This window comes from Lottia gigantea (genome assembly GCF_000327385.1).
Source record: "Lottia gigantea unplaced genomic scaffold LOTGIsca_33, whole genome shotgun sequence".
Classification (NCBI taxonomy): Eukaryota; Metazoa; Mollusca; class Gastropoda; family Lottiidae; genus Lottia; species Lottia gigantea.
This window is the reverse complement of record NW_008709110.1, coordinates 1,512,067-1,525,359: the sequence shown is the minus strand read 5'-3', so window position 1 is coordinate 1,525,359 and position 13,293 is coordinate 1,512,067. Positions and strand designations below refer to the sequence as shown.

Genomic DNA, 13,293 nt, shown 5'->3' with positions numbered 1-13,293 from the left:
TTTTTTTTTTCATTTNTCAATTTTGACCTTTGTTAACTTTTGTTGACCTATATCTTTTGACCTCTATTATGTAGGAACTTGACATTTGGAATATAACGTAACATTTTGAATATTAATTAACCTATTCAAAAAAAATTGAGGTGGGCGTGGCACTTCCGGGTTAAATTTCTCATTATTGACATTTTTGGCCAGGGGCATAACTCGCAAAGTATACATTTATTCAAAATGGAACTTTGCACACTATTACCTCAAATTTTGAGCCATTTTGTCTTAGAATTTCAATTGTTTTTGCTTCATAGTTCAAAAAAAGGAACAGGTTTTGGAAATTCAAAATTTTCAATTTTTGACCTTGACCTTTGTTGACCTTGACCTTTGTAGAATCAAACGTCATTGGCATTGGCTATCTATTTATACTTTTATATTTGCTGTCCTATGTCAACTTCCGGTTTTATAGTCGTTAGCAATTTGAAATTTTGATGGCGTATATCTCTTGATCTTGACCTTTTTAGACCTTCTCCTTTACAAGATCAAAGGTCATTGACCTTGGCTATCTGCTGATACTTTCATTTGTGAGGTCTGACGTCCACTTCCGGTATTACAATCTTCTAAAAAATGAAAAGTTCTCAACTTTAGACCGTTCTTGCGCTTGATCTAATTATCGTGGAAGGTTGATTTTTTCAGGTTCTTTTGCATTTTGCTACATTTGCAAAGTCCCACTCTGTGCCACGAGTGGCTCTAGTATATTTTTATTTTTTTAAATTGTTCGAAAATGAGATGAAAAGGCAGTCATAAATTTAGTGTGGGTATATCAATACCATTGCATCAACAGGTTTTCCCCTATTGAATAACCCTAGAATGTAAAAAAGCGACCTTGACTTGATCGATGATACAATTTTAAAAATTTTCGGTTTTTCCAGACATCGGGTACTAAAATTGGAAGTACTGAACTGTCTGCTCTTTATTTGCTTTAGCTTACTAAACGTTAAAATAAGTTATTAGAGCACAACCGCGATCTGTCTACAATATTACGTCAGACAGTGTATTGTTTCTGCTACTTGCTTTTAGGAGTTAAATAACTTGTCTGCTACTGTCTCCCAATATATTGATCGTTTCTCAACCTGCCACATGGAATTTCTGGTGCCATATTTTTTTCAGTCCTTCTTGTCAAGTATAAGAGAATTTAAATATGTTCTCGTGGCTCGATAATTCTATAGTCAGTTGACAGTTCAATTTAACAGTCTACAAAATATAATTCTCTTCTATGTACAACAGACACTAGTTTCAAGCAGAAGAGCTTGCAATTAAATATATGTAAAGCCATCTTGAAATATTTCAATCATTCAGCGTGCCGATAATGCTAAGGGAAATCAAAATGCAGTTATGTACTTTGAATTTTACTTCAAAACCATCATTCTGAGAGAGTATAAATAATGTTCATGGAAAGAGACAAAATATAATATACCTGCAGTAATATATTCTGTATATAACCAATGGCAAGTTTAAACCACGGGAAAGCTTACCTTTTGAGACAAAATGCAAAATGAAATCATCTCATATAGACTTGGATACCGCTGATTTCTTAACGGACTAAATCTTTAATTTTGATTGTACTAAATCATTAAACTGGTCACTGGCAATTCCAGTAAATCTAAATAGCAAATAAAACAACGATGTCAAGGATAAAAAATGTTAGTGTAATCGCTCGTATAATGAATAAGTAAGTACGGAAACCTCAAAAAGTATGTGAAACCTCCGAAAATGACGCTGAATAGCCAAACCCAGTCACAGAATGGCATCAGATGTCTCTGCAGGCAGATGACCACACGGGTATCAAAAAAGGAATGCTAGAATTTTATTTGTACTTTACAATTTATATAGAGTTAATTCCAAAGGAGAAAGGGAAAAATGATTTGACACAATCTTTGATTGATTTGTACTTGTATCTATTTACTATATGAGAAGATACCGACATATTTTCTTATTTTTGCTAGCGGAAATTGAATTCTTTCAGGTGAAAAATCTTCCTTTTTAAAAACAATCTGTTCGCAAATTGCAAAACAAAGTTGTTATATACGTTCCAAGCTAACAAATCTCTTTTCCAAATATCATCCACTTGCAGATTCCAACTCTCACCTAAAGGTTGGTATATGTATAATGACTAACCACCGCTTACATAGCATTAAACAATCTCTTATGTCATTCATACAAAGTCTTACGTGATATTTTTGTCATCATTTGTATCACAATCATACAAGAATTTGTCCCACATCCATAAAGCTCTACACCCATAGAAGCTCTTACATCACATATATACAAGCCCTTACATTACATCAATACATGCCGTTACATCACATATATACAATCTCTTACATTACATCAATACAAGCCCTTACATCACATCAATACATGCTCTTACATTACATCAATATAAGCTCTTACATCACATATATACAAACTCTCCATACAAGCTCTTAAATTACATCAATACAAGCTCTTACATTACATCAATACAAGCTCTTACATTACATCAATACAAGCCCTTACATCACATCAATGCATGCTCTTACATTACATCAATACAAGCTCTTACATCACATATATACAAACTCTCCATACAAGCTCTTACATTACATCAATACAAGCTCTTACATTACATCAATACATGCTCTTACATTGCATCAATATAAATTGTTACATCACATATATAAAAGCTCATCCATTGCATCAATACAAGCTCTTACATTACATCAATACAAGCTCTTAAATCACATCAATACGTGCTCTTACATTACATCAATACAAGCTCTTACATTATATCCATACAAGCATTTGTAGCATATCAATACGATAACTTACGAACAGCATGATCAAATATATCCGGTGTTCAAAAATAAGCGTCCCAAAGTTCGACGGCTAGTTTCTCTGTTGGTAAACTGATCTCTTTCAAAATTATCACAGATATAATTCAAGATGTCGTTGTCCAACCCTGAAAATATGAGAGCCATCCAATAGAAATTGTACAAGTACTGCCCCAACTAAAATAACAAGCCAAAAAAAAAAAATACAATATCAAGGCAACTTACCTATTTCAACCTGTGTCGATGTTCCCACCATCTGTTTTTTCCATCTCGAGATGCTGTTACGGATCGCATCTAAAGGTATCTGCTCCCAAGAAGTGACTATCCTGCCTTTCAGTTCCTGTTCATTCAGTTTGTCCAGTTGACCACTTTACACCATTCCAGAGAATCCCAAATGGCATAATCCATTGGATTACATTCTGATTGGAGATTGGGGCGGCATGTCATTCTAGTGAATAAATTCTGGTGTAGCCACCGCCAGATATAATTTGGATTCCTTGCCTGTATGCGATGAGGTCCCGTGTTGTTGGCATCTTGGGTTGGAGAAAAACGGTTGCGATTGGTGGGCGAAGGAGATGGAGGGCACAGGTTGAAATAGACAGGTTGCCTTGATATTGCCTTTTTGACATGTTACTTTGTTCGAGACAGTACTTATACAATTTTTCTGAAATTTCTGATTTCGAAACAATCGGAATTATATATCATCCATACAATATCTTATATATCTCACTCATATCATATCATATATCTCATTCGCACAGTACCTTATACCACATCTTTATAATGACTTATATCACATCAATACAATATCTTATATCACATCCATACATTGTCTCATATAACATCAAATTAACCAAAAGGGTAGGCGAATACCATAAAATAAATAAATAAAATGTACAGTGTATAATATTTTTATTATTGTGATATAATATAATGTACTACTGTAGTCCGAAACATCTGCATCTACTCCAGCCTCTCTTGGATATTTTGACAGTTGTCAGCTAGAGTAGATTCAGAAGAAAAATACCCTGTTAAATGGGGATTTGCCACACCCCCGAAGATGCGTTTTTTCTATCTAAACATTAATTACCCTTACGATCATTGTAAATTTGTGTTGGACATCACCGTAACCTTTTTTAGTTAGTAACACGTGAATCTGTGACCTTTGAACGTTGTTTTAAATCGTCGATACGAGATCGGTTTCGTGAAAAAAAAATTGATGGAACCGGAGACGTGGCATAAATGGTGTAGGGAAAAATGACTGAGCTACTAAAACATTCACCTTTCCAAATATATGTTTTCCAGGTCCGAGATATCTAAATATGTTTAAAAACTCGCAGCCTGCCGAGATGCGGAATGTTCCCATTTAACAGGGCCTGTCTTCTGGCTCTATACCAGCCTACATCCTGTTCAAATAGCTATCAGAGGCTTGAATAGAGACAGTTTTTACGATATACTATTTCTGATAATAATTCCATACAATATCTTACATCATATTCGTACAGTAGCATATCACATACATACCATATCTTATATTGCATACATACCATAGATCAGTGGCGGAGCCAGCCTTACGTCCGAAGGGGTTGCAAGATATCTGAGATTGCCCTAATCTCTAACCTAGTTATGAGATTTTTGGCTGAAAAACTTGCTTTCGGGTCAATGAGGGGAGGGTGGAGGCTGCCCCCTTTGGCCCCGCCACTGCCATCCATGTTGGATGTATTTACCGATTTGATGTCATATGTTGCTGACTGTAACTGTTCTAACCGAACTAAATGTTCAAGGGAACTGACGTGATATTTGCTCTTAAATTAGCCGAAAATACTTATTCTTGCTTGTTCACCGATTTGTAAACTAGGCAATGAATTAGTATCATTTGTGGTTTATTGTAAGATATCCGTAGGCTTTCGGCCTACACCAATGATTAAATCCGAAGGTTTAGAAGATGGGGTCTGTGGATGCAATATATTGGAATGATGTCGGTCGAAACTCTGATATTGTTTGGTTTCATTACTTCATAATAAAGAATCGATTCATTTGTTATTTATTCTTATTTCTTTAGATGCTTCTCAATTTTCATCAATAACTTCCAAGATGTAATGTTAAATTGGCATAATGGGTATACTCCGATACCCTAAATGAAATCAGATATTTTATGTGAACTGATGTGGTTCTATGACAGATCGCATTTATTCTTTAGAATCATCTGTAAGTGGTACCTGATAACGTGAAATACAACTCAATTTGACTGTTATACATTGAACGTAACTTCATTTATAAATCACTTCAGTCACAAGGAAAAAAAACCGCGACAGATAATACTCTTCGCTTCACACACCACTGTTAGATATTATTTTTAAAAGGGACGAAAGAGAAAGAAAATAAAAGGGCCTTAATACAATAGATAATGGACATAAAACTATTTAAGTACATAATGTGAGAATTAAGCGTTGATAATAATAATGGTTTTAAAACACAGCAGGCTGTTAGATTGATCCCAGCTGATAACTCCCCTTTAGAGCTGCCAGGTTGAGGTTGATTGGTGGCGCCTACCTGTCTGGCGCTCAGTAAACCTATGTCCGCCTGTCTACTATTTGCCGCTATTCGTTTATATTTCTTCGTCTGCTATAGTTGCAGACGTTGTCGATGACGACTGAGGGACGCCGCGTGCATTCTATATCGTCTGCCATCTCTTCGATTTTCTAGCTGTGGTTTTTATTCGATAAAAGAAATGTGTGTTTTCTTCGACGGCTTGACGCATGGCTCGTAAATTGGAGCCAACCAGACAGACAGCGTTGTATCACATGTAATTTCCAGGTTTGTGAATGCAGTGTCTGGGAAATATAGAAGAGCTTGAAAACCAACTCTCGAGTCATTCTGACAGTGTACCAGCAGATATTCGGACCAGAAACAACACGAAAAAGACGACATCGAACTTTTGTCGTTCGTGTTAAAGCACGTGTGGGATGTATGATGTAAGAGATGAACCCACTTGTTGTTTGTGATAGAGGTCATGTGGTAAAAGGTCAACACGACCCCGCCAGATTTTCAAGTAAGTATATTACACTATAGTGTGTCTTCAAAAACTTCAAAATATTATTAATAGAGTGCTATAATGTATTCCTAGATATTACGTTTCCATGAACCTATTTTGTGACGACTGTCTGGAACTGTATTTACCACCAGTAGTTAGACGTGGTTGTTGGTGTCTGTACTGTTATGAATATTTAATTTATCAAAATAGCAGGTTTAAATAAAATGTTTTGCTTCAAGACTTTACTAGACGAAAAAATAATAATGTTTTAACTTCATTTTCAAAATAACACAATATTCGATAAAATAAAACAGAGAAAAAAACTTCAGGGCAAATAACACAAGCATCGTCTGCACGCGCGTTCAACAAAAAAAGTAAAAAGTAGATTTTTTGCTGTAGTTTTAGCTCATCAATCGATATTGTAAAAGGCGAATAGTCTACGTCGTGACTTGGTAAACAATTGCATAATATTCGATGCCGACTCCCTTGTCATTGACAAAATTTATAATTATTTCTAAATGATTGTGACATGTCTGATGGAGTTTTTCGTCTATGTTCATGACTTTTTTTAATACAATATTTAGGGAAGCTATGTAGAACAATATTACAAGTAATTAATGGATATTTCATTTCAGTTTAATTGGAGAGCAATGATTTTTCAGATCGCTCTAAAGATCCATTTCACTAATTACTTGTTTTTTTTTCCATTTAGAACTGAGTACAACGTTGAGCAAGGTTGAAATAAAAAAATCGTCTGCTACGCTATTTACAAGAGACTTGATAATCTCAACGAATCGGTATAATATTATGATCATCCAGACCAGTCAGACAGAATTAGAATTTGATATTGGATCAGACCTTCAACAGAGGTCATTTGATTTGATATACATCACCACTTTTGAGACTATCCATTGTTTAATATATTACACTATATTCATTTAACAAGTAGTTTCTCAGTATTTGATTCACGATATGAAAATATTTACACCTATATATGTGTATGCTTGACCATAATGTACTTCGTAAACTTTAATAAATAATACGCATATATATATTGATATTGGCAGTATCAGAACTTGATAAAATGCACCATATCCAATTGTTGATATGTGAAATTCACACTTGATAATGAACACTATAAACAACATGATTTTAATGATACACATTATCACATAATTATAAAATATACACTAACCCACATCAAAAATCGCAACCATGAAAAAACAACTGAGGTATATATCTAAACATCCCATACACTGGGTATGAAATGTAATTTGCTAATTTCTATAATTTTAGATAACACCATTGCTGTATATAACAATCATGATGAGTTTTTCGCCGAAACTGCCCGCATCTCCTGCAGTCGATGACAAAGAAAGTGAAGGAGATACCTCCAAATCAAGTACATCAAATCAGCAGCCTAAACCAATCCAGCATAATGAACAAAGCACGTCAGAATCGAGAGATGTAACATCAAACTCCTCAATATCACCTACAAATTATAATTATTTAAAGGCATTGCAATTTTCAAAACCAACAAGTGATTCTGATGACTCGACAGACGGGTTTCCGAAGTACGGTCCAAAGAGAAGTGACACTCTACCTAATAGTTATTTCAGCAGTTTGTCAACGTATGGCATGAATAATTCAGAGCTAAATCTTGATTCTTATTCGAGTGATGACGACTATAAGGCTAGACTAAAGGTATTGGGTAAAGGCAAGAGTCTATTGAAGAAAAATGTATTTAAATGTAGTAAGAGAAGATCTGGTGATAGTAGACTTAAAGACTCCATATTATCGAGTTATGCTGAAATATGTTATAAATGTAAACTGTGTAAGGTTTCACCTTGTTATATGGCGAGTGTGGAAAGTTTTATATTTCATATGAAGAATCAGCATTCAGATATTTATAAGGATATATTATTGAAACCTGTCACTAATGGCAACTGTCATCCAGTAGAAATGACCAAAACTATTGACGGCTCTTCTTCAGATGACGCTTCTTGTACCAATATTGGTCGTATTACTAGCGAACATTTGTTAAAGTATAGTAAATTGTGGCAGAATTCTCCGAAATCGTCAGCAACCGACCCCAAATCTACAGAAGAAACGAAATCAACGCCAAGTACAAGTAGTAGTAAGCCGACAACACCGGTTCCAACTCAAATTCAGAAGGTTACTGAGCAGTTTTTAAAATCATGTGATAATCTTTCATTACCTGGTAAGCAAACAAACTCTCATATCGGAGGATCGAACCATACAGACAGAAGTAAATCAACGTCTACGTCAATAAATACCAGCAAAAAATCACCATCTTCACCATCGACAACGGCACAGAATGGATGGCTATGTGATCTTCCACCAAGTTTTACTCCCGAGTTTGGACGCTACACAAAACTGGTACGGGAAGGTGGTAATATTGTTTATTTTTGTCAAGTTTGTAATTGGAAATGTCAAGTTAAGGCAGCATTTGGAGTTCATTGTAATGGACAGCAGCATCATACTAAAGCTCGTTTGGCAGATCAAAATAATTTTGATAAATGTAAACAGAAATCAGAACCAAATAACGTGAAGGCAGCCATAAGAAAAGCTATTGATTATAGAGATAATCTTAACAAACAACAGGCAACCAACAGCAGCAATGCAAGCAGTAATAACGCCAATTCGGTTAAATTACCAATCATTAATGTGCCAAAAGTTCCAACTTTTAACAAAGTTTTGCCAACAGAATCCGATTCAACGAAACAACTATTAAAACAGGGCGATATCAACGAAAAACAGAACGATATTGACAAGCTTGAGATTCGTAATAAAAGAAAAAGACCTTTTCCAGTGAGAAGAAGCTCGGCCGATGGTGATGATTGGGTAGATTCTGAATCAGAAGACGATTCTAGTAGAAAACGTAAACGACCAGATACTATAATTGAACCTTTACCTAAGAAAGTCATTAATCCATTTTTAAGTCACTACCCATCAATGATTCCAATGGATGATTACTTTTCCAGATACTCATCCCCTAAGCAACATAGTATTGGATCAATATTGGACAATGAAGAGAAGGTTACTAAGATTGAAGCAGAAAGTAGAGATAAGGACGCATCTTTAAATCTTCCATTGTTTCCCACTGGTAGTACAGGTCTTCTTCCCGAATCTAGAGAGGAGAATCTAGATATACAGTTTAGATGTACATTTTGTAATGTATATTGTGCTGGAGCGTCAGATTATAAAGATCACTTTAGGACTGAACATGATATCGATACACCGGATTTATCAATGGCCGATGGAAAAGGAAGTCAGAATAACGAATGGTGGAAGATGATGAAAATTAAAGAAACTTTACCAGGTAGGCTGATTTTCTTCATTATTATCATTTTCTCTATCTTGTTTACTTTGAGATGATATAGATCATGAAGTTAGTTGTTACTCAGAGTTAAGCGAAGCACAGCCTCATGCACCAAATCATTTATATCATTTTTAGTTTCTGGTTTCACTGTTTTCATTTTTTTTCGATATCGTCACAAATTTGAATACCTTGTGTTTCAGTTTGCATATGTCCAAATAATTAAACACAACGTCTGCTGCTGTTCCGGAAGAAGGAAAACTCGTTCTCTCAAGGTTTATGATCTTGCTCCATTTAAAAAAAAAATAGTTTTTCAATCATTGGTGACGTTAAACGTTAAGCTATCAAAGATAAACTCCAGTAAATATCAAACTTTATTTTTCAGACACACTGGTCAGTTGTCCGAAAGGAAACGTGTCAAGAGATTTGTTACTACATAAAGTTAGTTTAACATTGAATATGCCCGAAGTTGTGAGATGGGGTCCATCTTGTAATAAAGCTGTTCGAGAAGAATTCCCAAACTCCTTAGCACAGAGGAAGGGAAAGTTTAAGAAATATCCTTTGCATAATAATTTCTAATAATTGATAAGTGATTTGAAGTTACTCCCATATAACATGTTTGCCTTGAGACCACCAGTATAAGAATACTACGTTTTCTTTTTTTTCTTTTTTATTGCAATACAGTCATGTGTGCATTTATCTTATAATTATGAATGTGAAGTCCAAATATAATAACACTTAATTAAGTTGATTTGGCAGCAAGTGTTATTATTTTGCCTTAACCACTTGTTACGACTTATTTCTTCGGCGTATCATTCATAGATCAGGTACAGGAACAAGATGAACTCAGCGATAGTGAATTGAATTATCAACCATTAAGAGATATGTCAAACGATTTAGAGAAGATTCTCGAACATTTACCGAGTAAGCTAAGTACATCACTCTTCCAATGAATTCAACGTGATTTTCGTTAGTTCACAGACATATTAGGTTACGACTATTTCGTTTCATGTCGACAAAAGATGATGAGATGTTGATCCTTAACATAACTTTCTTTCCATCGTGTCGAATGCATTGTCGATCTGTATATATGGAACTGCATAGCTACACGAGGTCCATGATGTTATTTAATAAAAGTCTTGTAACAACAAGATCGATTTCTACCAGACGTCTGTTGAATTAGGCTATCGGTCTGGGTTAGACTGTTCAGCAATAAATTGAACTTATTAAACTATTTATTTCGTGAATAGATATTTAACACCTTCAGATTCATTACTCTTTCGAAAACAGTTATTTGTTCTTGTAGCTTTGATTAAATGGACCGGAAACCAAGTAGCTGGTATATCTCGTGACGATGTCCTTGAACTTTTGGCACAGAAGATGGAAGAAAGGGAAATAATTCATTGGGGAGTCCAGTGTAATCGAGCTGTTAGAATTTTATTTCCTGATGTACAGATGAAAAGAAAGGGGAAATATAAGACATATCCTTTGAAATATATAATTGTCTGATGTCTAGCTTATTTTTCATTTTGTCTTCATTCTTTTTAAAGTCTTCATGTTTGCTCTCTGGTGTAGTCTTATTTAATCATTCTCAGAAATAAAGTGTTTTTTGTCTACCTTAACCAGCAGTACTACTGTATTCTACGGAGTTGATTTTGTGAACCAATCAGACAAGCAGGTAAAAACACTAAATCTTTTATCAAATAATTGAATATCTATTTTCACACAAACGAGTAACTGAGCGGGTTTAGGGCTATTCAATTAACTAAACAGATAGTGTCGTTGCAGTTACTCATATCTGCCAGTGTGTATCATGACAAACTATAGTGTATTGAGCACTATTTTATCAGTGATATTTTTGTAATGACAGAATCATAATAAATATTAATATTAATCTACGTCTTGACAATTTCAGATGATAATGAGAAGCAGTAAATTTCTAGACAATGATAAAGATGATTATTTACCTGTTAGTTTCCGCGATGAAGATATCAAACACTCACCTTACACCATCAATAATCCATTGTTAAGTTATAATCCAATTGCCGCTCAAGTAAGTAGACTTTTTTTTATCTTAAAGGGGCAGAAGCCAGTTTTTCCAGGAGTAAATCATACCTTAGTTTCAGAAACGTGAAGTGTTCCGCTAATCTAATCAGTAATAGTGTTCACAGCTTACCATAAATATTTGAGCCGTAAATCCAAGTGTACCTATAAATATCTATGTTTGAATGTGATCTCATCGAATTGTCCATTTAACAGACTTGAATATTTGAATGTCGGAACAATGAAATGTTCCATTTCGTCTACGGACAGCTGCGACGGAAAATGTCTTCGTTTCAGTTTGTCAGAGACTATATCAACCAGACATTCAAGTTTCTGATACCCCAATTTTTTAGATGGAAGATAAGAATGTGACCCTTATAAATAAAAAAAGTTAAATTTCTTGTTTGAGGTCTATTTGAAGGAATTGTGCGATTTTCGTACAATATTAGTGGTTCTAAAGACTATTGACATATATTCAAGGCCCAAATCAACCGCCGAAATGCCGCGTCTGTACCTTTAAGCATTGACCATGTTTTTAAAGCGGCACGCACCCTGCACCATCTTAAATTTCTATATATATTAACTAATCCTGGGTTGGATCCTTTTACTAACCAATATTGTAACGTCAACCCAATTTCTCGACACTGTTTTCAAAACCAATGACTCAGTGTCTCAAATACCTTATTTGTTTATTTCAGCACAACGAATTAGCACTGCAGTATCAATCACAACTGTTCAATATGTGGCGCTTCATGTCTCCCTTTCATCCTTATCCGTTACAACCTGGTCTTGGTATGATGAACTTGGACAACAAGTCAACATTACCTAAAGCTTCTATATGTTCACCTCCTACACTCAACAACCATGATGTAGAATCACCACGTGATGGATACGAGTCTCCTGTACTGAGCGTTGGAAGCAAGAGTGACCTTGACACCTATATGGGAGGTAACTCTAAGTCACCTATAGCGGTAGAAGAGACTGGACAAAACGCGACTAATTGTAGCATTGAGGAGAGAAAGGATAGAGAAGTGAATATTTTGTCAGTCAGTCCTTTACCAGTTGTTTCATCTTAAATATTTATTGTTCCACAAGTCTGTGAGAGTATTGTTGTTGTTATTTATTGAGCACATATTGGAATTTATGTGGTTTATTATGTAGTAAACAAACAACTGAAGTGGTATAGATCTAATGCTTTCCTATATGATAATTTTAATGGATAATGAGAAATGGTATAAAAACAAATTGAGACCAGCAGTGACCAGAAAATCATACTCAAAAGATGTTTTCTGACCTTGTTGTGGGTGATATTGACGTCGTTGAAAAGCCCAACAATTCCTCATACACATACAGGGACTAGAGGACCTCTTTTGAATATTACTTTCTAATAATACTGACTATTTTGAACACGGTCTTCATGTTCCGTAACAGCTTAATAATCTGATAAAAATAGGCTTTTTCATGCAGGCTTATTCCTTTACTTCCTTTAGCTATTTCATATCAGGAAATAAAATCTGACGGCAATACAGTATTAGTTTCGCATTTATTATCGATCAATTTTTAAATGACAGTAATAAATGTAATCTATGACATCGTTCAAAAGTCAAATTTCCAACATGTTACATTTATAGAGTCGTAATACATTGTAATGATAACGTTATCCAGCAGTATATTGCATTCGTAGTACAATGACATTTCAAAACTAATTTTGGAGACAATAAATAAATAATGATAGTATATTTATAACGTTTTAATGGTTGAAAATCGATTAATTATGTACGTGATGTTGGGTTGCAATAAGCAATAGGTATCATACTAATATTAAAGATGCAGCATTAACAAACGTTATATATCAAAAAAACAGTTTTTAAATTTCTTAGATTATATTGTTTGACTATTTGAAATACCTACCTAAGTTATCTAGGGGTGTTTATATTGTCGTTATTGTTAAATTGATTATTATTTCCAAAGTCAGCATTATCAAAATGTATCAGTCATCAAGGTGCGACATTCGGCTT

The 13,293-nt window shown here is 34.6% G+C and overlaps 2 protein-coding genes across 2 annotated transcripts; both read left to right on the top strand.

Moving 5' to 3' along the window:
• Nucleotides 1–7,218: 7,218 nt before the first annotated feature.
• Nucleotides 7,219–9,811, top strand: LOTGIDRAFT_162313 (hypothetical protein; the record flags this gene model as incomplete). Its single annotated transcript, XM_009058275.1, has 2 exons — nucleotides 7,219–9,235; nucleotides 9,618–9,811. The coding sequence occupies 2 exons, from the start codon at nucleotides 7,219–7,221 to the stop codon at nucleotides 9,809–9,811; spliced, it is 2,211 nt and encodes a 736-aa protein (XP_009056523.1).
• Nucleotides 9,812–10,612: 801 nt separating this feature from the next.
• Nucleotides 10,613–12,351, top strand: LOTGIDRAFT_162312 (hypothetical protein; the record flags this gene model as incomplete). The annotated part of the gene is made up of 3 exons (XM_009058274.1): nucleotides 10,613–10,681; nucleotides 11,148–11,285; nucleotides 11,974–12,351. 3 exons carry the CDS (start codon nucleotides 10,613–10,615, stop codon nucleotides 12,349–12,351), a joined length of 585 nt encoding a protein of 194 aa, XP_009056522.1.
• Nucleotides 12,352–13,293: the final 942 nt, after the last annotated feature.